Source organism: Mchenga conophoros, linkage group LG2, assembly GCF_057382185.1.
Source record: "Mchenga conophoros isolate Kocher_MC1m ecotype Shallow Benthic linkage group LG2, M_conophoros_male_GT1.1, whole genome shotgun sequence".
In the NCBI taxonomy this organism is placed as follows: Eukaryota; Metazoa; Chordata; class Actinopteri; order Cichliformes; family Cichlidae; genus Mchenga; species Mchenga conophoros.
The window spans coordinates 37,647,165-37,672,029 of record NC_140527.1 but is presented as its reverse complement, the minus strand read 5'-3'; the positions used below and the strand labels follow the sequence as shown (position 1 = coordinate 37,672,029).

General features: G+C 40.3%; 1 protein-coding gene across 2 annotated transcripts in view; it reads right to left on the bottom strand.

Annotated features, from left to right (window-relative positions):
- Positions 1-717: 717 nt before the first annotated feature.
- glra4a (glycine receptor, alpha 4a) overlaps positions 718-24,865 on the bottom strand; it is a 47,009-nt gene continuing 22,861 nt past the window's right edge. The window contains exons 2-10 of one of the 2 annotated variants that reach the window (XM_085244776.1): positions 21,978-22,102; positions 21,023-21,090; positions 19,644-19,867; positions 14,630-14,712; positions 10,171-10,308; positions 9,706-9,920; positions 8,241-8,390; positions 5,904-6,014; positions 718-1,681 (exon numbers count right to left, since the gene is read on the bottom strand). In XM_085244776.1, coding sequence (XP_085100902.1) covers positions 1,388-1,681; positions 5,904-6,014; positions 8,241-8,390; positions 9,706-9,920; positions 10,171-10,308; positions 14,630-14,712; positions 19,644-19,867; positions 21,023-21,090; positions 21,978-22,102 — 1,408 coding nt within the window. In that variant the 3' untranslated portion in view covers positions 718-1,387. The remainder of the gene's footprint in view (positions 1,682-5,903; positions 6,015-8,240; positions 8,391-9,705; positions 9,921-10,170; positions 10,309-14,629; positions 14,713-19,643; positions 19,868-21,022; positions 21,091-21,977; positions 22,103-24,865) is intronic. The other variant, XM_085244785.1, reaches the window with a different exon arrangement.

The following is a 24,865-nucleotide window of genomic DNA, read 5'->3' as shown; positions in this document are numbered from 1 at the left end:
TAGATTTTGATTCCAAAAATGGCAACATATAGGATAATATTTAACCCAGTAAAGTTTAAAGCACAAACCCCCCCCCAGAACCCTATTGATATAAGAGCAGGCAGATGAAACACACACATACACTAAAGGATTCTCACACACGCATTTTCATTACCAGGGGAACCATACAATACAGAGGAGTTGATTAGGATTGCCAACAAAAGGACAGTAGGCTCTGGCTGCCTCTCTGAATTCATTGTCATTAGCAGTGGAACACCAAGCCCTTTTCAAACTCATTAGTTGATAAAACAACCCTCTGATTTCCCATTAAAAAACCCATTCGTCCTCCCTCACTGGCGATGCTCTCCCTCTACTGCATCCCTGAATTTCCACACCTTCCAAACCACTCCTGAGGATAGCAGCCCTTATGCAAACTTTCAGTGAGTTCCTGCTAGATTTAGTATGCAAGTGACATGTTATCACAAATCAAACTCCAACAATCTTAATGTCAATTTAAGATTTTGCATCTGTAACATTTGTAATAATTCTTTATTCAGAACCTTTTTTAAATTTCTTTCCACTTGGGGTTTCAGAGCTGATGGCTGCTATTAAATGAATGCAATAGAAAAGTAATTGTGTGTGATTCAGCTATTCTGTGACTGATTTCTTTGACTACATTGTCCCTCCACCCCCCAAAACGAATCATTTGAATACCAAGGTTAAAGAGAAGCAGAATCATTTCTGTTTTCCTGGCAGAAGAACAATTTATTTAATTTATTTAAATTTAGACAAAAGGAAATACATATTTGTGCTTTGTGCGGTATAATGAACAGCTTTGTTATATACACTTTTATACACCATTATATATAATCTCTTGTTACAGATACTTAAACTGAATGATCATCACGTACTGAATAGTCAGAAATATCAAAGACCCCCTTCCCCTCCCCGCCCGTACTGTTTGCACCCATTTGTTAAAGTTGTTTAAAAAAAATATTTTCAAAAACATTCATTCAAAGCTGGGTAGTGTCAAAATTCAAGTCAGAATGTCTTGTTCAGCCAGGACCAACTTCGCTGAAATCATTTATCCATCTTTTGAAGCAAAGGTCATGAACCCAAAAGTACCGTTAGTGTCTCGTCTCTGCTGTAATCCAGGCAAATCAATCCAAGACGGAAATGCACACAACAGCCAGAAACCACGCAGCATAATCTAGTTTCTCTCGACTGCTCTATGTCCAAGATCCTGAAGACGCACCTGAGCACAACATTTTTATTTTTAGCAGTGGTTCTGAGAAGCAGATGTGCCTTTTGACACGGTTCCTCACTGTAATGTAGATTGACAGGCAGTTTTGGTTTCGAGAAAACAAACAAACAAACAAACAACAACATCCCAGACTGGCAGAGTGTTTTACAAATTTGCATGGATGTCTTCATGTCGCAGCACTTTATAGGTGACCCAGTAGAAGATGTTAAATATGAGAAAGCTCAGGGGGAAAACGGCTCTGGATATGGTGTCAATTCGTTTGGCTCGGTCCACGAAACGCTTGTGAAGCACTTCTCCATCAAACATGGTAATTGGAGGTGGTGGTGGGGTGAACACGCTGGCTCCTTCCACAGCAGTGCCATCCTTGGTCTGCAGGCAGTGACCCAGGCCATAACCCCGGAAGTAAAAACCGCGGCTCTCCCTCACCAGTTCCTCCTCCTGTGGAGTCAAGCAGGGAAAAACAGATTGGCCTCTCGCTGTCAACATGGATTAGCATACAGCTTTCCACATTTCCGCTCAGTGGCTTATTCTTAAATGCGTCTGTGGTGTAGTAGCACAAAAGGGCGGCGCAGTGTAAGAATGAGATCACCCAAACAACAAATAGCAAAAAGAAAAAAAGAAAAAGTTGTGTTTTCTAAAATGTTCTGTCAAATTCCTGACATTTGTTTTTTTTTTAATAAAATAGCTTAAACAGAAGGGAAAAAAAATGATTGAAAACCCTGAAATTGAAAACGGTGATGATTTTTCACCAAGTGTATAACACCAGCCTAAGTTTAGGAGAATTACATTTAAGAGAAACAGAAGTCAAAACTCAAGCAAACTTACAATACATACATAAAACTGTATTGAAAAGCAACATTGTTACATTAGATTCAGAGCTGAAAAAACATCAACATCTGTTTCGCTTAAAACTAAATAAGTAGTGATTTTTCAAAAACTAGAAAAATTCAGCAGACAGGGGAAAAAAAAGAAGAAAAAAAACATGCCTGGGTTGAGGGTTGAAAATCATCTGAAAGCACAAATAAACTGTTAAACTGTAGCAGTTTACTTTGTAGTGCTGCATGCTTCTGCTGCCACAGTTATATCAGCATCAGCATAGGTAGCAGACAGTCAGTAGAGATAACTGCTAGCAATATGAAACGGGCAGGTACAAAGTCCAACTCCTTTCAACTCTGAGGTGAGCTACCAATGGGAGCAAAGAACACCGGTACCTGAAGGCTTTTACACACCAAGTGCACTGTGAAAAAAACGACACAAAATTCTTCGGGCTTCTTCAGATGTGACCTCGTAGTGTAACGTATATAAACACAGCAAGTGTTCCATCGTAGCGGAAAACGTAGACCGCAAAAAAGTCTGCATCAAGTGATCGTAAGCTGGTCCTGGTTTTTTTTTTTTAAAACAACGAAAGGAAGAAATGGAGATTCTGGGTTCATCCCAGTCTCAAGAGAAGGGTTTGATCCAGAGTTGAAGCTGTATCATGTTTCATACATATTTCAGGAAGTCAGTGGGGCAGAATTGGGAACATCTGAGGAGGCAGAGAAACGATACCAAAGAGCTAATTGACCCGGATCAGCGTCTGGCTGTGGGTTGGAGGTAAACCAGTATTATTTCAGTATTTCCGTATCATCATATATTCAATATCAGTGTATGTTTTAAGCTCCAAGTGCAATTGCTGCCAAATGCAGTGGTTAAACTGGTCAGATCGGTTTATTTTCATGAAATGAAAAGAAAAAAAAATCAAGCTTGATCTGAAAAAATAAATGTTGCAAATTTGTCCAGTGAAATTATGCATCTGGTGTGTGAGAGCTGTAACATGTGACCACTTGCACAGTTAGAGTCTACTGTAGGGTGATAGACTGAGCCCACAATACTGCCAGAAATATGATATTTTCATATTAAATCATGCATTTGGATTTGATGATGATACTGGGAACAGAGAGAAGAGCTTGGGTCCATAGGCTGACTATCAAAAATGTGACTTCTTCCAGATTATCCTAAGAGCTTCAAAATTTGCCTGCCGTATCCCTGAAGATGTTGAGTTTAAAGTAGATTAAAAGTATCTGTAACAATCTACTTCATTCAAACAACCAAAGAAGTGAAAATGAGGGCATCTTCTTTTTGCCACTCTGAAAATAATAACCCCCATCTATCCCCTTTTCAAAGTTACAGAATGACAGACCTTTCAGAATGTTAATAAAATGGCTCAAAATATTAATAAAGTCATGATCTGGCATTATGCTTTGATGAATGGCTATGCACTTTTTTTTTAAACAGTTATTGAGACACTGTTCCCGCCCTTTGAAGAGAATATTAATAGACATGCAGCTTAACTCTGACAGCCCTCTGACACTTTGAGAGATTCACTTTAGCAGGGGAAAGTGAAGATGTGGGATCTAAATTGGATGATTAGTAGTCAGTGTGAAGGGCCCTGAAAGCTCTGATCCCCGTGTCCCGCCTCTCTCTGTTTCTCTCTCACTGACCCCGGCAGCTCTCTGGTTCTCTGCTGAATGTCGTTTCTCAGTACTGTACAGATTTGGCAGAAAGATACTAAGAGTGCACATCTAACTTACTGTAAACTTACACCTTGCGACCAACTTTCTGCTACTGCACTGGTAAACTGCACTATGCAACAGGTGGATAGGGAATACACTGCTCTTCTAGCACAGCTTAATTATCCCTCTGCCACCTTAAACGATACAGAACATCATGTGCTAAAGTCTAATGGTGCATTTCTCTAAAGATAATAGGCGCTTATCTCTGCCTTGTACTCTCCGCAGCAGCTATACTGGCATAACTTCAACTGAACCCGCTCTGATTACCACATTGTGCTCTGTGGAGAGTAAAGTTATTGTCTAAAAACACAAATGATCAGAACAGGCGAGCTATTTTTTTTTCCTGCTTTAGTAAAATTTCATGTGTTTCATGATCTTTAATTACATCGGTTAGTCATTTTACCCGTGAATAACTATGCTTACTCACTGGTACAGAATTAGTTAGATCATTAATCATTGAATATAAAATGTGCATCTGAGTAAGGACTAATCTTTCAAACTATTACAATGGAAATACATTTTCAGTGTTATATGTCATCACTGAGCTGGGATTGGACAAGCGAAAGAAAATGGACGAGTCAATGGATGGACTGTATCACTGAAAGAAGAGTGTCCAGAAAATATGTAGGACACAGCTGAAAGGTTACAATGACAGGCAGTGATTGTTCTGCCACTGCACCAGAAACAGATGATTCTGTAGTAAACAAACAATAAAAATAAAAATAAATCACTGGGGGGTTCAGAATTTTTGAAAACCACTATCAGTGAACCAAATAAAACATGAGAAGAAACAACGTTTAAAAACAAAATCCAGGGTATGTCCAAATGTACACGGGTACTTTTGAAAATGAAGCTTTTTTTCTATGCGTTTGGACCTTTAGGGCAGGGATAGCTCAGTAGGTAGAGTGGTGGCCCCATGATCGAAAGGTCGGTGGTTCGACTCCACTGAACGGCTACCCTGAGGTACCCCTGAGCAAGGTACCGTCCCTACACACTGCTCCCCGGGTGCCCACTGCTTCACTGGGTGAATGGGTTAAATGCAGAGGAACTATTTCCCTATGGGGACTAACACGCACACTTTACTTTACACTTTATTACACTTTCGTCCACACGTAAATGGCGTTTTGAGATTTTTAAAAACTCCTGCCAGGACGGAGAGTTTCGAAAACTCACGCAACGTCAAAGGTGTGCGCCTTTTTTGACGTCATCCTGTGCGCCACATAATTGTGTACACGAGATAAATTTCTACAATAGACTACATACTGTTGCTGTTTGTCTTACTATATGCAGCTTTTACACGCTTACATATACACACGCAGTTACTCTCTCCATTTAGAAAAGACCAAAGACTGCTTCTATGCTTCATGTGTTTACTCTTTCCCGTCCAGGCTTCTAGACTTCTGATTGGCCAAGATTTCTACATGGTTAGGATTATGTCGGCACCTGTTGCTTTAGCCCCAGACAGACCACCACCTGACCAAGACCAGACCAAGCTCAATCAAAACTGAAATGAGGCAAAGTGAATAACTGCATTGTGGTCTGACAAATAAAGTCGAATATTCTCTGGACATCATGAAGCCGTGGTTTCAGCTTGTTATCAATACACAATTCAAAAGTTTACATCTGTTACTGTACTGGGGTCCATATCTAATAGCTTCCTCCTCCGTGAAGGCACTATTAATGCGGAATCATATTGAATGACACATTTCAAGTTTTAGAGAAGATGTACTACCACCCAGATGATATATTTATCCAGAAAGTAGTTGAAGTTTGTTCAGCAAGACATTATTAAACCACATTCCACATAAAATACAACAGCATGGCTTCTCCTTCGACAAGGAAAGAATACCTGAAGCCTGAAAACAGGTTACACACCGGGGAAGAATAAAGGGCAAAGTGCAAAGATTTCCACAGCTAAAGGTCAAAGGGACATGACTATAGAAACAAGATGAGATCAGCACAAGTTGGGTTTAATTCAGGAAAAGAGGTCAGGAATTCACGTTTAAGGTGAAAGTTGCTCTAAACAATTTGAAAAAGTGGATGCATGGACAAAAATAGGGTTGGGAAGGTCAGGGTTGACACAGGGTTAGATTTTTTACTCCTTTTACCCTGGCGCAAGCGCTGCAGTGCTGATTGAGACTCCTGTAGGTTGAGTTGTTACCAGGGATGTCACTGGCTTTTCGCAACGACTCAACGCTCCCAGGCTGACTAGCAGATACCTCCATTGGAAAGGATGGTAGACAAACAGAGATAGCAGTTACTGACCATTTCATTTTTTATGATTAAAAAATTTGATTTGAAGGCATTTACCTTATATTTTTGATTTGTTTTGAGTATTAGAGATACATTTAAAAAAATCATGTTCATATTATATACACAAACTTTAGGTCCAAATAACAAACTCAAGTAGATGTTCTTAGCTTTTAATTAAAGACATACTGTGAGTGTAGATGTTAGTGAAAAGAAACGGCTTTGAAGACAAAAAAAGAATCCTCAGGGAGCCGGTTCAAGTTATTTTTGTAAAGACTATAAATGGAAGTACAAATCCATGTATTTATTTTTACACATTTGATCGCTGTGGGTATGCACAGTATACAGTAGCTGGTTGAAATCTCGCCTCTCATTGATTAAGCCTCAGTCAGTCTGGGATTTGTTTGCCTTAGACTCGCAACATCTCTCTGCTACAACTACAGGGCCGGGCGTCAATATCCCTCAGATGTATAGTTTGTGCCCTCCAACTCCTCTGTGGAAGCAATTGTCCAACTGATGTGAACAGGGGAAGTCCTTTTCTCTACAGACCATTATTCTCCATCTCTCCTCTTTTCTCTCTGCTGTGCAGGAAGCAAGCTGTCCTGCAAATCTGCTGGACTCTCCTGCATTTACAGGGAACACTGCCACAGGTCTAGGAGGCTGCCTAGACTTGGAGGTGTTTAATGGGATTTTCAAAATGTCCTGTTTGTTTCTCTTGAGACAAACATCTCTGTCTTACCACTCTTTAAAGACTTTTATTTGTCAACTTACTTGTCTCTAACAACTGCTATTCAGGATATGGATTCAGTTTAGGAGATATATTTTTGGATGAAAGAATATGCCAGGACCAAAAACCAAAAGATACCACTTACTGAGGCGTACTTTCCAGAGGGTTGGTGTTGCAACTTTTAGACTGATCACTATTAATAAACACAAAGTCAAGCGTTCCAGGTAAATAAGAAACTATTAATAAGAACAAACCAAACTGCTAAGTTGTTGCTAAGATGCTCTATCACAGTTTTACCCTTTTAATTCAAATGGACAGCCTAATAATGGGAGTTATGCCTATTTATCTTCTGCACATACAATGTGAACATGCTTGTGCCCCTTTAATAGCAACTTACCAACTATAGCTGCAAACTTTATTGTGTGATAGAAAATTATGAATACATGGAGTTCAGTGTTTCACTGACATTTAGAGTGTACCTGCAGGCTGGTTGGCTTATTGGAAAGTGCCCATAGGTCATTTACATGTCTACCTGTTGGAATAGGTTTGTTTTAGTGTTAAAAAAAAATAGATGATATTCTTATATTGTACATTGTTGGTAAAAGTCAACTCTTAGCTGTGCTCAGTAAAATTACTCAAAAACTACCGAGACCAGTTTCACAAAATTTGATGAAAAAAATAGAGCAAGGACGAAGAAAGAACCTGAATTTCTGTGAAATTGCAGTAGTTACTGGATGGCAACACTAATCGGTATAGCCTTTTCATATCTGTCATAACAGTCAAATTTAGAGTAATTCAGTGCCACAAGGTTGGTAAGAAGCCTGTTGCTTTGCATCAAAAGTAGTGTCAGAGGTAAAAGATCACAAGATCTTCTAACAGGTCACTGCTCACGAGCTGAACTGAAGAGACTGGATCTTCCTTATTTAATGTGACAGCCAGCTGTAGCGTGTTGACGCTGTCAGCTCCTGGATCTACAGCATCGCACAACAACAAGAGGCAAAATTCATTGCTAAATAGGATGACGAGGACTCGAGAGTCTTCTTTCTTCATCCATGCTTTTCAGAATCTACTAGATCATAGGTGTCAAACTCTGGCCCGCGGGCCAAATTTGGCCCGCAGCCTAATTACATTTGGCCCGCAAAGCCATAACAAATTACTATCAGAGCTGGCCTACTGGTATTACACAGCTAATATATATATATATTGTTTAGTATTAAGCTTTGCTTGTTCCATATTCAGTTTTTCAGCAAAACGTGTTTGAGTCCATAAGAAAAGATTCATTCTTACATCTGGAGGAATAAATATATTTCAATAAATATTTACGTTAGCCCGCGACTTTGTTCCAGTTTTGAATTTTGGCCCACTGTGTGTTTGAGTTTGACACCCCTGTACTAGATTGTGACACTGAATACAAGTGTGTATGTTTTTCTTTCTGGTAGCAGTGTGTGTTTGCATCATTTACACTTACTATTCTCTGCTGCCGCTGCTTTTTCCTCAGCCTGATGAACTCCTTGTGTTGCCTTGAGACGAAGTTAACTGCTGCATACTCCAGAAGGGCAGCAAACACAAACAAAAGGCACACTGCCATCCAGATGTCAATGGCCTTCACATAAGACACCTGGAAAAGGACAAGGTCACAGTGTAATCAATAGCCAATCAATAAGGCTGATGGATAATTTCGTGGGTTGTTCACAGGCTCTGGGCTATAATGACATACATCTTTGGGATGGCCTAGAATTCAAATGAGTCAGTGGGTTGTGGGCTGTTGACACATAGCCATGAGGCAGGTCACAGCTAAGGCTTGGGGAGTCCCCTGGCCGTGTCATTCATGAGAGAAGATATGTCACACCACATCAGCAGCACCAACCGAGCAGGCACTCACTCAACTGAGCAGCATTTAACTGACTGTTACAGATACATACAGAGAAGCAAGGAAAAACAGAGAGGGATTGACAAACAGTTTCTTTTAAATGACTCCCTGTGGCTCAGGAGGTGGAGCGGGTCGTCACAGAATAAGCTGCTGTAATGTTATTGTGAATAGGTAAATGTGGCTTGAATAGTCAAAAGACTAAAAATGTGCGGTATAGATGTCAGTCCATTTACCACATAAAGACAAAATAAAGATTTTTTTTCATTTCCATTGACTTCACTTTGGTGGGCACAGCCAGTACAACTTTGTAGGAGTAATAACAGGATGCGACAAATTCTGATTTCTGTCAAACTCTCACTGAAGTGTCTCAGGAATTCAGTACATGCACAGTTTAATTCAGCTCAAATCTGGGACAAACTGCAGTCATCAAATAGATAAGTGCCGATTAAGGTTGTGTATAGATCTGAAATGGCTGACATAGTGTGTCTGATGCTTTTCTTGTGATAGTCACAAGGTCTTCGCATTAAATCTATACTCATACAGAACCAATTACACGTAAAACGTCTTTTACAGACATTGATTCTCTGCTGCTATCTCATGAAACATTTGATTTGTCTTGTCAGGTAATATCAGCAAAGTTAATGGTTTTTGTAAATCCTGCATTACTTTTATGTCTGAAAATGTCAGAAGAGTACAATTTTCACACTCAGTTCACAATGCCATTTATTACATATGTTTCACTTGGTCAATGACCTTTTTCTGGAGCTGATAACGTTATGTAATCCTATTTCTTCTCATACTTTAAGTTTTTGGACAAATCTGGGAATATTATTAGTTTCAAAATCTGTTAATTTGTTTCCGAGGATAATATTTCAGGTCCTGTGGCAGAAAAGTTACTTCTTTGCACTCTGCTGACATTTTAGATGTGATTTATTCCATCTCAGATCTTCTAATTTTAAAAGCAACATGCTAAATCCAGCAGACTGATGTTTATTTTAAACTTCACCTGAATTTGAACAATTTTCCAGGGCTGTAGGTTTCTAAATGGTAGTGTAGGACTCACCTTGGGCAAAGAGGCTCTTGAGCCGGAGCTCTGTGTGGTCATTGTAAGTACTGTGGTGATGCCCAGACCAACTCTGGCTGGTGCAGCATCCATGTTTATCCAGAAAGAGACCCATGAGAGGATAACAATGAGAAGGGAAGGGATGTACATCTGGATTAAGTAGTAACCCATCTGACGTTCCAGGTGGAACTTCACCTCAATGCAGGTGAACTGACCTGCAGAAAGATGGCATAAGACAAAAGACTGCCTGTTTTGCTTTACTTGTTTTTCATGTTTTTGTGTCATGACCTGAAATATAAATACAGTAAGAAACAAGTTTGTCTTTTAAAATGACATTTTTCTTGAAGGCTACTAGACTTCATGCAATCAGAATTATGCAGGGTGTACTGGAATAAGATGTGGCTTACTGCGACATGCAAAAAAAGTCTTATAACATGGGTAACTTGGTGGTTACACTTATTGCACCTGTGTTGTAGTGCTTAGTGCAGTAGCCCAAATCCTTCTCTTCTTTTAGCACAAACTGAGGGAGGGTGAGATCATCGGCCACCTGAACGGGGTTCTCAGACAGCCACTCAAAGATTAAGTCATTCATCGTGTAACCAACTGTGAAAGGAAACCAAGGGGCACAAAAAGGAGAGAACAGACACAAATGGTGAGAAACGTGCTCTTCCAATTACAACTTAGTCTCTTCTACTCGTTCTAAACAAATCCCTCCTTGTTTCTGTGTTTTTCCCTTGCACCCTCCCTGATATTTGAAGCATTTAGCTGATATATACCCCACTATTTTCACATCATGCATTTTCCTACACTACTGCATATTTTGAAAAAAATGCATGCAGCTGCTAATGTACGTCACTTCACACACTCAGTATTGAACATGCAATACCTAAAAAGAGACAAAGTTCCATAAAACTATAACAAAAATACCAAGTTACCACTGACTATCTGCCAAACTGCACCAGTACAACAGCACTTTACAGAGTTATGGATAGCACTCTTCACAAAATACAAGATGTAGTGAAAAACAAGGCTGCACATTATTTAGTCGTTCGGAGACGAGAAGTGCAGAAGTTTACAAAAAAAAGTCTGTGTGTTGTTTAACTCAGATAACCTGCTTCAGCAGCTATTGAATATTCTTGTTATCACTGCCGTTATTCCTCCTCCTTAACCCAATTTTTCAAGGGGATCGTGCTACCACGGTCTAAAATCCGTGCATGAGAAAACATTAGAAACCTTGGCTAATGAGACTTTGAGAGAGGCAGAATGAAACTTGCAAGGCTGTGGTGATGTAATGCTCCTCTCCCCATCTGTCCAGCTACCAGCTACCCTCTGCCATCCTGTTTGTCACAGTAAAGGTCACATCATACTGCACAGCAACAGTTGTGTTGTTGTGGTTGTTTGAAGGTTACAGACTAAGGAGGCGACACGAGGAGCATATCTGCCTGAGAAACTCTGAGAAACTGGTGCCAACACACCATTAACGCACAAACTACAACATAGAATACGACTGCCACGCAGTTTAGAGAAGCACTTAGATGTAAACACTTGGGATAAGTCAACAACTGTTTTTCTTGAAACACAAATACATTCACATGTTGATTTGCATCATTTTTTAAAAGGGTTACACTCCTCACAGCTGCGTGATTACAGGTGTATTAAAAATGCATGCTGCATGCAACAACAGCAAGGAGTTCCTCGCACATCTAAATAATACTGATGTCTACTGGGACCCTTTAGGGCCTGAATTACAAAAGACATCAATTATTCACGATGTTACATCCAATCCCACACCACCAGTCTGAAAAACACCACCACTAAAACACGCTTCTGTCGTTCACAAGGAGAAGTCACTGTCATTCAGACATCCTGCTACAACAACCAAGGGGAATACCAATGCTTTCCTGTTCTGTTCCTCTGCCAGACGGAGCCAACAGACGTCAAAACGCAACCGACACAGCTTTCAAGGTGCAATAAAAATGGAATTCATGAGCCAGCATGTCTGGAATATCTCAGCAAGGTAGAGTAATGAGCATTAGTCACATGCCATCTCTTTTTTCATGTTATAAAGTCTTTCACCTAATGAAAGTTACAGTTATGCTTCACACTTCCTGTTTTAGTCTTGGCTTTCACTAATAGACTAACTTCCAAGTAGATTTGGGGTTACTGAACATTAATGGCTCGTGGCAAAGCAAACTAGTATAAGCTGCATATATGAGGCTTTGAAGTGTCAGAATAAGGCAGAATCCTATGGTTGGCTCTGTTTATATATCTGTATAAGCCCGTGGCCTTGGCTCTCTAAACCTCAGAAGATAAACTCCTCCCCCATTATTCTCCTCTCTCACGCTCTCATGCTGAGCAGATGGTGTTGCGAGAGCTCTAGTAGTGACAGCAAAACCCATAATGTCCTCTTAACATTAAGCTCAAGCCAAGGTGATCGCACCCTTGGGTGGTGTACACTAGCAGCATCCTCAGTAGGCCTTTAATCATAAATGATTACCTCTCCTCTAATGGCAGTGTGATGTGATACAGTAACCCCCAGAACTAACACACATACACGCACGCACATATAGACAGACACTGCCACATCAGGCACACATCTGTTTACCCTCTTCTTGCACTTCTGAAGGGTGAAATGTCTTTATATTTTATTAGATTAAAAAAAAAAAAAACTCAGCTTGTCCCTCTGCTTCTTGATTATTACCGAGTCAGGTACAAATCCAGATAGCGGTTAAAACTTTAAACTAAACTTATTTGGATAAAAGCTGAATTTTTGGAAGGCTCTGTCTATTTCACCCTTTGCCAAAGTTGAATTCTTTTGTCCCTGTGAAGGGAAATTGGGTCACCCCTAGGCACAGAGGGTGGGTCACATATAATAAAAGGGACACAAAATTAAAGTTTTATTATTTATATCCTGGAAATTGGTTTCATGAGGGCAGATACTATCTCTGCTAAAGGCAAAGGAAGTCTGAGAGAGGAGAATACTCTTCCTACTCGGTTTTATCAGTGCATAACATTTTAATAGGTTTCAAATATGTTTTCTACGTTTTTTCCAAACTCTCTGGTTTTAATAAATGCGGAGAAAATGTGGTGCCTTGGTCCAAACCTTTGAAACTGTCCACTCCACTGAGCTGACTGATTTGTCTGGCACTGTGACGTGAAAAAGTAGCTTCTCTGTCAAACATTCAGTCCAATGAGCACCAAAAAACAGGACTAAAGATTAGCCAGTGTCACTGGCGGCATCAATGCTGATGCCAAGCAGTTGTCAAGCTGTGCAAATGAGGAATCAGTCTGTTTTGCATTTGTGCTGCTGAAATTGACATGATCCCCTCGAGAGTATTTTACATAGATGGTATGCATTCTATACAAGGGGTAACATCGCAGTTTGATTTTGCTTTGGTCTGCTCTGCAAAACCAATATGTTTGCACGACTGCACTTCAGTGTCAACCTAAAATTGTGATAGCTTCAGACAAAGAGGTTAGTCTCTAAAGAGTGATTAGGGGAAAATCAAATCCTCTCTCCCACTGAAATGTTCAGGAGTGGAGACAGTGTCAGACTAAAGACAGAAACAAAGTGTAAGAACCTGACAATTCTGCCATGTTTCATGTAAGAAAATGTGAATGATTCAAGGGGGGAAAAGTTCATTTTATTTTTCCCTTCTCTGAGATTGCAGCAGCAACATAGCTGGGGTTTTCCACTCGTCCCTTTGCCCAGCAAAGTTTTCAGTTCCTCCCGGGGGATCCTCAGATATTCCCAGGCCAGATACGATATACTCCTTTGAGTTTCAGGCCTTACACAGGGGTCTTCACTCAGCAGATGTAAGCAGAAAAATCCCCCCCCCCTCCCAAAAAAAAAAAAGATGCCTAGGAGGGATCCTAACTAGATGCCCAAACCAACTTAATTGACACCTTGTGGTATAAAATGACAGCTGCTATCAGTAGCAGCACCAATTTTCAGTAACTGACTAATATAGTTAGCTTCACCAAGTGGATAAAAATACTACTGTTGTTGACGTAATGTCAGTCAACATCTGCCTCTATAGTTGCCTAACTTCCACAGCTTAAAAGGTTTTGAAATGGCATGTTTGCTCTTAAAACGGGAACAAGAATGAGGCTGTTTTCGGTAAAAGCAATTGTATTTCATAGAAAAGCTTTACCTGATAGTGTAAAGTTCCCCACATCCTAATCTACAGGACAAAAAAAAGCAAACATCGGTCTATACAACATAGCGTGACTTTTGATCACTGTCACAGGATTTTTACCCACGAGACAGTGGTTCTTATACTAATTCTACAAATGCTGGTTATGGTTTGGGTTAATATAGACCCTTTTGCACTGTTAGATGTTTTGCTATTTGAAAACCCTTAAGATAAACTTCTAGAAAGTACAAAGCTATGACATCACAGCAACATGACCGGTCAGTTGTAACAGTGTCCAGGAAGCAACATTAATTATGGTGATATAGGAACAACACGGCAATATCAGATTGTGGATGGATTAAGTACAATTGGATCCTTGACTGCAAGACTGCACCCAGCTTGAGGAACCTATTTCGCACACATATGCTTGCACATTAGCATCTTTCTCAATCAAGCTGGTAGAGCGCTTACAGTTTCACCTTTGCAGTCGTAGTTTAATAAATATTTAATGTCCGTTACTGCTGTTAAGCAATATGTGGACAATTGCTCCTTCTGTGAAATAGTACGGACAATGGTCAACACCAGCTTGAGTAACAATCATATTAGCAATATCGATTAGAAACATGGACAAACATATGAAGCAATTACAAAACGTCATGCTCACACAAACCTGTAGGTTTGGCATACAGCAAGGCAAATGTAGAAAAGGGCAAAATGCAGAAAATAAGAAACCAAAGGAGGATAAAAGAGAGGTGAAACAAAAGGAAGAGGAGGAAATGAAAACTCACAGCTTTCAAGCTGCATGGTACAGGTCTGAATGTCCATTGGGAAATTCTTCAAATCCATAGGGCAAGACAGGGTAAGAGTCAGCCTGAGATAGAAAAAACAGATTGGAAAAGAGAAATAGGACGTAGAAGATGTCAGAGGGCACGACAGAGCTCGAGGAAAAGACACGAAGCATAAGAAGAAACGATCGATTACAACATTTTTAAAAAGTGGCTTTATCAGCGTCGGCTGCTTTGTTTTGCAATTTATGAGTCTGTATGAAAATGTTCAATAAAAAGTAATCGAATAAATAAAAATAATAAACAGGGATCTTTTTTTCAAAAAGAGTAGATTGGAAAACAGCTTGGATTTGTCTGCCATTTGATCGCTCACTCACTCACTCACTCACCACAGTAATAGAGAAGTAATTGGTGCAGGCATCCCGACTTTTATTTGTTGTTTTGATGCATTAAGCCTTCAAGGATTCTTAGAGAAGAGAGAGAGAGCTATTTGGGAGTCTGTCTGGAGGAAAGCTCTGTAATTACCTGCTGTAATGTATTGCCCAGAGGCGAGACAAGAGCCGGCAGCAATATACACTCAGACACCCATTTGCAACTGTGTTATGATGACAATATCTCTTTCACCAGCAGAAGAACAAACTACAAATACTCCACTGGTTGACTCGCTGCCTAAATTGTGTCATGCACTTAGAGGGAACAAAGATGTTTGATGCATAATTACCGAACATAGTTTGCAAGCAAACCTAAGAGATGCAGTAAATCAGTGGAATGAGGAGGTGATTATCTGTATTTGCAATACTGTGAGTCTGTTTTCAATGGATGATGTCAATGTTTATGCCTCTCCCTCTTCCTAAAGAAGTTTTTCTTCTCAGTAAAATAGTAATTTCATGATTCAAATTCAAATTCAAATTTTATTTGTCACACACACACAGCCATACACAGTATGACATGGGGGTGAAATGCTTGCTGTACAATGCCCGACCATTAAATGACAGAAGAAAAGTTTTACAATATTTACAATTTACTACAAAAATTTACAAATTAATTTAGGAATTTACAGTAAAGAATGTGCAAATAGCAGAAGAGATTATAAAGATAAGGATTATAAATTATAGGAATTATAGGATTATAGGAAATGTGTGGTGGTGCGTGTGGTGACGTGTGTGAGAGTCCAGTCTTATAGTGATGTGTTTGGGAGAGTCCAGTCCTACACCTGGTTCAGGCCCCGAATAGCCTGGGGGAAGAAGCTCCTCTTCATTCTCTCTGTTTTGGCCTTAAGGGAGTGGAAGCGCTTCCCAGACCTCAACAGTGAGAAGAGTCCATTGTTGGGATGGGAGAGGTCCATCATAATCTTCCTAGCTTTGGACTTGCACCGCTTGGTGTAGATGGACAGCAGGTCAGGGAGCTCTGATTGAATGATGCGTTCTGCCGAGCGCACCACCCTTTGCAGATCTCGTCTGTCCTGCTTGGTGCTGTTCCCAAACCAGGTGCAGATGTTTGACGTCAGGACGCTCTCGATGGTGCAGGAGTAGAAGTTCTTGAGCACCTTCAGTGGCAGATGGAAGTCTCTAAGTCTTCTGAGGAAGAAGAGACGCTGACGGGCTTTCTTAACCAGGGTGTTGATGTGACAGGACCATGACAGGTCCTGAGTGATGTGGACACCCAGGTATCGGAAACTGTCCACTCTCTCCACTGGCGTGCCACTGATGATGAGGGGCTTGTAATTCCTCGCCTGCTTTGTAGTGAAGTCCACGATCAGCTCCTTAGTCTTGCTGATGTTTAGGAGGAGGTTATTCTCCTGGCACCAGGTCTCCAGGTTCCTAATCTCCTCCAGGTAGGCCGTCTCGATGTTGTCGGAGATCAGGCCCACAACAGCAGTGTCGTCAGCAAACTTGACAATGGAGGTGGTGTCGGATGTGGCTACACAGTCATAAGTGTACAGTGAGTACAGCAGGGGGCTTAAAACACAGCCCTGAGGCACTCCAGTGCTGAGTGAGATGGAGGGGGAGACTTGTTTTCCTACCCTCACTGATTGGGGTCTGTCTGTGAGGAAGTTGAGGATCCACTGACACAGTGATGAGCTGAGTCCTAGATCCGTCAACTTGGTGAAAAGCTTAGAGGGAATTATTGTGTTGAATGCTGAACTGTAGTCCACGAACAGCATCCTAACATAATTCCCTCTGCCAGTGTCCAGGTGACTCAGGGATGTGTGGAGCAGGTGAGATATGGCATCGTCTGTGGAACGATTAGTCCGGTAAGCAAACTGAAGTGAGTCGATGGTGGGAGGAAGTGAAGAAGTGATGTGATCTCTCATCAGTCTTTCAAAACACTTCATCACAATTGAAGTCAGTGCTACTGGACGGTAGTCATTGTGGCAAGCGGGCTGTTGTTTCTTTGGAACAGGGACAATAATGGACCGTTTGAAGCACGTGGGAACCACAGCTTGGGCCAGGGAGAGGTTGAAGATCTCCGTGAACACCGGTGCTAGTTGATCAGCGCAGGCTCTAACGACCCGGCCAGGGATTGCATCTGGTCCTGCTGCCTTCCTGGTGTTCACCCTCCTGAAGGTGTTCCTCACGGCATGCTCTGTGATGACGAATGCATTTTCTTCACTGGTGCACTCCGAGCGCGCACAGCCGTTTGTTGTTTTAATTGCTGCGGCGTCGAAGCGAGCATAAAACGTGTTCAGCTCATCAGCCAGTGAAGCATCTGCATTCATCATTGAAGAAGCTGGTCGTTTATAGTCCGTTATAGTCCGCAGTCCTTTCCACAGGCTCCTAGAGTCGCACTGTCGTAGCTGTGACTCTAGTTTTTCCCCGTAGCTCCGCTTTGCCTTTCGGACCGCGCTGCGCGCTGCGCACGTTGTAGGACGCAGCCTTGTATAGGTCCATACAAGGGAAAATCAACAACAAAACATATAAACATAAATATCACTGCACAACATAACTTAACGCGAACAGACTTTTGTGATTAAATTGTTTTCTATTGTGTACATTTTATCAGCGTTTAAAGCTTTAAAATGGGAACTCTGGACACACAAGCACGGAGTAAAACTACATCTACTCCTCCCGTGCAATCGTTTATTAAGTCGGCTGCAAATTTCCCATCTGGCGCAGAGCGTCATTAAACAAAATCGCATCAAAGACTCCGTCACACACTTGCCACTTGACATGTTTGCACCCTATTAATAGTTTGGTGACCTCCAGTGCGCATAGACATGCACTGGTTGGGTGGAAAGATGCAGTAAGATGAGTAACTGGCATTTCAGCAATCTGCTATATTTTAGTTAAGAAGTCATGTTTGAGTGGGATTTATTTTCCATTTCTCTGCTAGCACCAGACTGGGGAGCAATTTTTTTTTTTTTTTTTGGGGGGGGGGGCATCTTCACTGAATTTAGCAGAAATGGAGTGCCCAAGTTGAGTAACGATTTGCTGATGCATAGGGCTGTGCGATATGACCAAAATCTCATATCCCGATATAAGAATTCCATCATCCGATAACGATGTAAATCACAAAAATGTAACATTTTCTATAAATTCTGTGAATCTCGGGCAGCTCGACTTGCGGGAAGTGTTCTCAGCTGGGCGTCGTGTAGCTGGAGTCGAGTGTTTTAACCGATGCATGAAACGATACATTTTTAGACATAAGTTGTAACGGCCGCCATTTTCTTTGTGAGTATTTATTACACGGCGTGCTGCGGGGAAAAAGCCTGTTCTGACCTTTGAGTCTAAGGTTTATTTTTTAGCACCTGGCGACTCTTTTTTACTTCTCATCTGTAAATACTCTGCATACTCTTTTATGTGATTCAGTTTATTTTGAAAAGTCTCAACAGGATCTTGAACTTTATTGTGAAAGGTTTATGTGGAACATAAACAAGCGGACACGCGATGGTGTTACCGTCGTTGTTGCTAACGACAACGCATAAAAACAAGCGCTTGTCCGTCTGTAGTGTGGTTATATTAAATATAAGAGAAAGAGAGAAGTTTAAGAAATTAATATAGCCACTACAGTGACCATCGAAACCATGAAAAAAATATTGCCATAAACAGTTTATTTTGCGACACCACGAAACAAACGATAGCGTAAAATGAAACTATAGACATTTTTATATCGTCATCCGATATATATCGTTATATCGAACAGCCCTACTGATGCATATACATAGTTTGAGTTTAATGCCTCGATTAAAAAAAAGGAAAAAAAGACGCTGTTTAAAATGTAAACCAAAAGAAAATACAACAATTTTCCAAACTCATAATCCCAGATCTTTGTCACAGCAGCGCAAAGAAAACCTATTCAGTGTTTGAACTGAATCTAAGAAACAGTTTCAGTCCACCAATCTGCAAAAAACTGAGTCTACAAATTCTCTACAATTTCAGAATAATGTTTCTCTGCGTAAAATTGTGAAGGCTGCAAATATCTAATCATCTACAGCACATAATATCAAGAAAAAGAGTCCAAGAATCTGCATGACATGACCCTGTCTCACCTCTGAGATGTGCTGCTGCCAAAAAATTTAAAATGAGCTACACTTTTCTTTAAATAGTACATTTTCTCACTTTAAACATTTGATATGTTTACCATGTTCTTTATTGTGAATAAAATATGGGTTTATGAGATTTGCAAATCAATACATTTTCTTTTCATTTACATTTTACACAGCATTTCAACACTTTCTGAATTTGGTTTGGAAAATATTGTATGTACAGTAATGTTGTATATAAAGCCTAAAGAGGACAGAACAAAATCTGAAGTAAAATAGAAAGTCTCAAGCTCAAACTGAATAGAATTAAATGGACTTCACACATGAATAATTCCCTCTTTAGGGGGTTTATGGTTAGAAATGGGCAAAAAAAATTCTACAGGTCAGACTCTCACTCACAAATCCAAACCTACTAGAGACTGAAATTCAATAAATTCATGTTGTTAAAAAATAAATTGAAGTGTTTTCTAAACATATAACTAGATAACCCAGTACCAGTGGTCCTGCTGTTCTAGAAATATAATCTTTAGTTACCTGATACTGTAAAGAACGCTGCCATCTTGGAAAATCCGTAGCAGCTTGTTATCAGTAGTGACCTCATGGAAATTGGCTCCTTTCTCGTTTGCGAAGAATAAATCAGGTTTCCAGATAGAGTCCAACATGGATGGATCCAGATCAAGGGAGTCATCGGGGTATTCGCTGTATGCCAGACGAGGGTCATTCCATTTTTGCCGTAGAAATACATTGAGCCTGTAGTCCTGTGGAAGAATGCAGGGTAGTTAATGGAAAATATACCATCAGTGGAGGTTGCAGTTAGATGGAAAACTCAGAAGTGGATTGTTCTGCTGTAGTTTGAGAAGTTCTGGGACCAGTCTGATACGGGTCACTGTTTGTCCGTTCTTATTTTGAATTGAAGCTAAACTTCTCAAAGCCAGACAGAAATATCATGAAAGTTATTCTCTTGGGATGGAGTACGACTTTATACAACATTAATTCGAGCTATATAATTTTTCTACTTTATATTTCCTCATGATGAGAATAACACACTTTAATGAACATCCTTTCATTTGAGAAATGTGAAATGTGTGAAAACCCTGGAGACTGAGCAAATAAATGGAAAATCTGAAAAATATTCATATCACACCTAACAAGAAAGAGCAAGCGCTAAGGTCACTGCAGATAATTCATCTTTGTTTGCTGCATTATATTTGTCAGGTTTAGTAAAAAAAGAAAAGAAAAGACTGCGCTGAGAGCTGATAATGAAGGCCAGGCTAAGGAAATACACCAAACACAGCCTGGCCTGCAGCCAGAAGACATAAGTAATTAAATTAGAAATCTAATCAGTACAATTAATTCATAATTTCTCTGTGGCCAATTGCAGTTAAGGTTTTTTCTTTTATTTATTTAAAAAAAATAAGAAAAGTCCTGCAGTTAAAATATTAATGTTTTCTGGGTTAACCTGACTGTAGCTTTGGAGCTCTGGAAGTCCCCCGGATACCCTTAAACACTTCACTGCTTTACTGTAGTGTTAATGCAGACATAAGGGGAGCCATTTTTCCTGTCCTTTCACCCTTCTCCCTTTTCTTTCATTTTCTCAATTTTTCATTTTAATTGCAGAGTGGACAGTTCATTATCAGCATGTCAGTGACCCCAATGGTCTCTGAAGGTTGCACTGTTATGCTCCAGGAAACAGAAATTGCTTCAGCACTTAAAGGATTAGAAACCAATAAGTTAGAAAAGGAAAATGAAAAGTATTTTTTATTATTAATCATGCAGAGAGATACAACTGTACCATAATCTGCTGCTATAATCATGTCAAAGAGTATTTACAATATTTAATTTTCTGGGCTACGAAGAAAAAGCAAAACTTACATTTTTAAGAAATGTGTAATATTTGTACATGCTCTTCTTACCATGGTCGTTTCTGTGATTGAACCAAAGCTGTTGATAAAAATATTACAGGTGACGTTCACAGGCGGACCTGGGGAAAAGAGATAAGAACATAGATGCACACTTGTCCCTGCGATTTATGAAAAAGCACCACTGTGAATATTTGTCTTTGCACCTTCTAAGGCTATAGAAAATGTATCCATTGTACCACTACTTTTCATCTGCTTACAGTGACTGTGACTTAAAAATGTTATTGCAATGCATGCAATGCTAATTCCAGTTCTGAAGTTGGAGTTCCTGCTATTCCTCTCACTGTCAGTGTAACGACAGCTTAAAAGCTTCATGTAAAAGTCTGGGCACAAAGATAATGACAGGAGGAACAAATATAGTCAGGCGTCTGAGAAAACAAAATAGTGCTCAGGCCTGTCTACATTACATAACTCAGGGAGGATGTTTTATAGAGTCACACACTCCACTAACAAGTACACCACAGAGGTACAACATTAAGAAAAATATTTTGTTGCTTAAACCCTGACACTGTGGAGCTGTGTTCAATGTGTGGAGGACACACATGAGAACCTTACTCTCAGGTGCTTTGTATGCACACCATCTACCCATATCCTCTCCTGGTGACTTGTGGGTGGTTCAAACTGTTTCTTCTCTAGAAAATCCAGGTAGCAGTTTTGCACAAATATTTTGTATGTAACAGAATTTTGGTTTTTGGAAGTAATGTCGTACTGAGACAAAATTACAGCGGTTGGGTATCTCATAGCATAAAGCATACGAACAGCTTTAAATGTTAGAATTTTCCTACAGTTTTGGTGAAGACACATACACGGCAAATGCACATGAGCTTGGCGAGTTGTTTAGCTTTCACAGCACAGACTCACTACTGTTTGCTTTGTTTTCTAATGCTTGTACTTTCTCTAGGATTTTCTTGAGGGCTACTGCGACGGTCTGCCATGGCGTACGCTGTACCTTTGAAGTTGGGTCTGATCCGTGCATCATATCCTGATGTTTTCCCCATGAGTTTGTCCAGGAAGTCAGAAGGTGAAAGCTCTTGTCTGCTGGGGTGCTTTATCTCCTCCTTACAGGAGCTCAGTCTGACATTACCCAGGAGGAGAGGCAAAGACGGGAGCAACAAATACAAAGAGAAAGAGAAGAGAGAGGATATGAAAAACGGTAGTGAAGGAGTGCATTCATGTCTGAGAGGTAGCAGTGGGGGTTGTGGGCAAAGAAAAAAAATAAATGAAGCCAGCAAGTCAGTCATCAGCACAAAACACAGCAGTAGATGCGAAATGAGGGTGAAAAATGATAACTGAATGGCTTGCCTCAGCTGGCAACTAAAAGCTTATCTATTTCCCATCATGACTAAGACTTATTGAAGTTGTTAGACCCTAACTACTGAGAAGCAAAACAGAAGCAGAGGTAAACTTGTCCCTCCTCTGTGCCTCCCACTGCTTGCGGCTTAGCAGGGGTAAAGCTTGACAGATTGATGGCTCAATTGTAATGCTATGAATGTCACACTGGGGAGAGGAAGGAGTTGATACGAGCTCCAGTAAGGCTCGGGCAGCCACTGACAAGAATAACCAACAGCCTGGAGTGAAAGGAAAAAGAAGAAGGGTAACAAAGAGGGATATCTTAAGGAACACACAAAGAACAGGACACATTGGATTTGACTTCTGTTTGGCTCTGGCTGCAGCGCAGCATATTGCACCCCATGAATTTGATACAACTGTTAACAGTTCATGATTCTGTCAAGATCTAAAGCTACGTACAGATGGCAGGTTCAGTCCCTGGGAAGGCACAGTATTGCTGATACCCTGTGTTTTCCTGATTAAGTCTGGAACCAGTCTGATTTACCAATCTTATGCTCTTTGCTTTAGAGTCACAAAAACTGCATGGGCAGTTCATAGTTTACAGGGTGACTTTGGGGACAATATTTTTTAAACATGTGTGAAGCCGAGTTGGTCCTAAGATATGCATTATTTGCAATAGCACAGACTACAATTAGGAATTTAATTAGGAATTAGGAAACGCCAGTTTAGCGTTTACTGCATGCAAGAAGTCCAATTTGTGACTCAATTTATACACTTGTGCCATTACTTATTTTATATTACTCAACAGATTTTTTAAAAAATTGAAATTCCTTCGCAGACTGATATATTCATTTCCATATGGTGACATTTTGCCTCTGTAATTCTCAGTTCTGATGGACACCAACTGTACCTGAAAATAGCCTGCACGGTAATTACTACAGTCACTTCCTCTTATTCCTGTTGCAGTGTGTGTAGGGGTAAAAGAATGCATCACGTTTGTTTTGTTCTTTGAACTGCTTTAATTTTACATCCTCTCATTCGGTTTTAGATGATCAGAGTCATTAATGGGGCAAACATTCACTTCTGGTGCTTCTTTAATGGAAAAGCTTTTTGTCATCAGTCCACTTTGATTTAAATAAGGACGCTGATTTGAGCTAAACGTATAATCTAGCTCTGCCATCTATTACTGTGACAAGACAGACATGTTTATGTATCACTGTGTGTAGATTTAGTTACTGAAAGAAGAACTCCTTGTTGTTCCAAAACCTGTGACTATGGCTCCGATACTAAAGCGTATTGCCTACCAATTGGAAGGTCTGTGATCGATGCATCTATCGGAGTGTGACTTTGTGTGTGAATGTTAGAAAGTCCGAGTGCTTAAAAAGTGGACTTAACGGTTAAGCAGTGTTCACCATTTTTCCAAGCAAGCATCTTCAGCTTTATTTTTTAATGAATTCATTCAAATGTACTCAACTTGCTGTTGTTATTCAAAGACCAACACTTACAATTTGATTATCACTTCTGTGATAGTTTTACTAGCAAGCTTTGTATATATTTTTTAAACTTTTTAGACTGAATATTGTGTTGTGCTTGCCCACAGTACTTCTGGTACAGTGCAACTAATCTGACAGCTCATCTATACCTCTGTAACTCTAGTTTTACTGTTACTGTGCTCATTGATTTTACCAGTGTCTGTACCACAAGTAAAGCGAGCTTGTTGCCTTGCATACATAGTGAGGTTAGATGGATTCACTGACAACCAAAACAACATGCCCATGAACATACAAGCCTTATCACTGGAGCCCTTCTTTTGCTTTCATCATAGAGACGTGCACATATCAGTCTTTTGTGAAAGCTCGACTCTCACTGGTCCCATAACTCCCCTCACTCCACGCACTCCTTCCCCTCTAGTAACACTGATGTAACACGCGCACCTCTCTTATCTTTTTTCCCCTCTCACAAGCACTTGGCTACAAACACAAACAGGTGCACAAGGGGGTGGATGGATGGTCAGCCTCTTACTTGCAGTAAGCCACTGATAACAACAAACAATCTGTCTTGGGTTGCGTCCCTTTCACAAACCAACACAGAACAATAAAGCATCCTGTTTGGCCTAAAGTGTGATTTTTCTCTCACAGGTGGTCACAAGAATTCAAAGACAAATGACTGTGACAGTAAACTCTTTAATCTTGAAGAAATATTGACAGACAAAGAATAAGACCCTACAACAAGCATGTGTTGGCAGTGTGAATGCTTTTGATGTGGATGCTGTTACATGACATTTTGGGAAATAAAAGATCATGGAGAGGTGAACTGCAGTCAAGACACTCAGTCTGCCCCACAACGCTGTCAGCCTAGCTCACAGGACAAGGTTCACCATTTCTATACTGTACTATGCATGCGTCAGTGCTCCGAGCCAACTATTAAGACAGAAACTTCTAGTGAAATACAGCCCCACTTTATAGAGCTGACTGAGAGTAATTTCTGCTTATGGTTGGGGAAATGGCAGTATGAGATTTCTCAGTTAATAAGGTGCTGGTAGTTTTA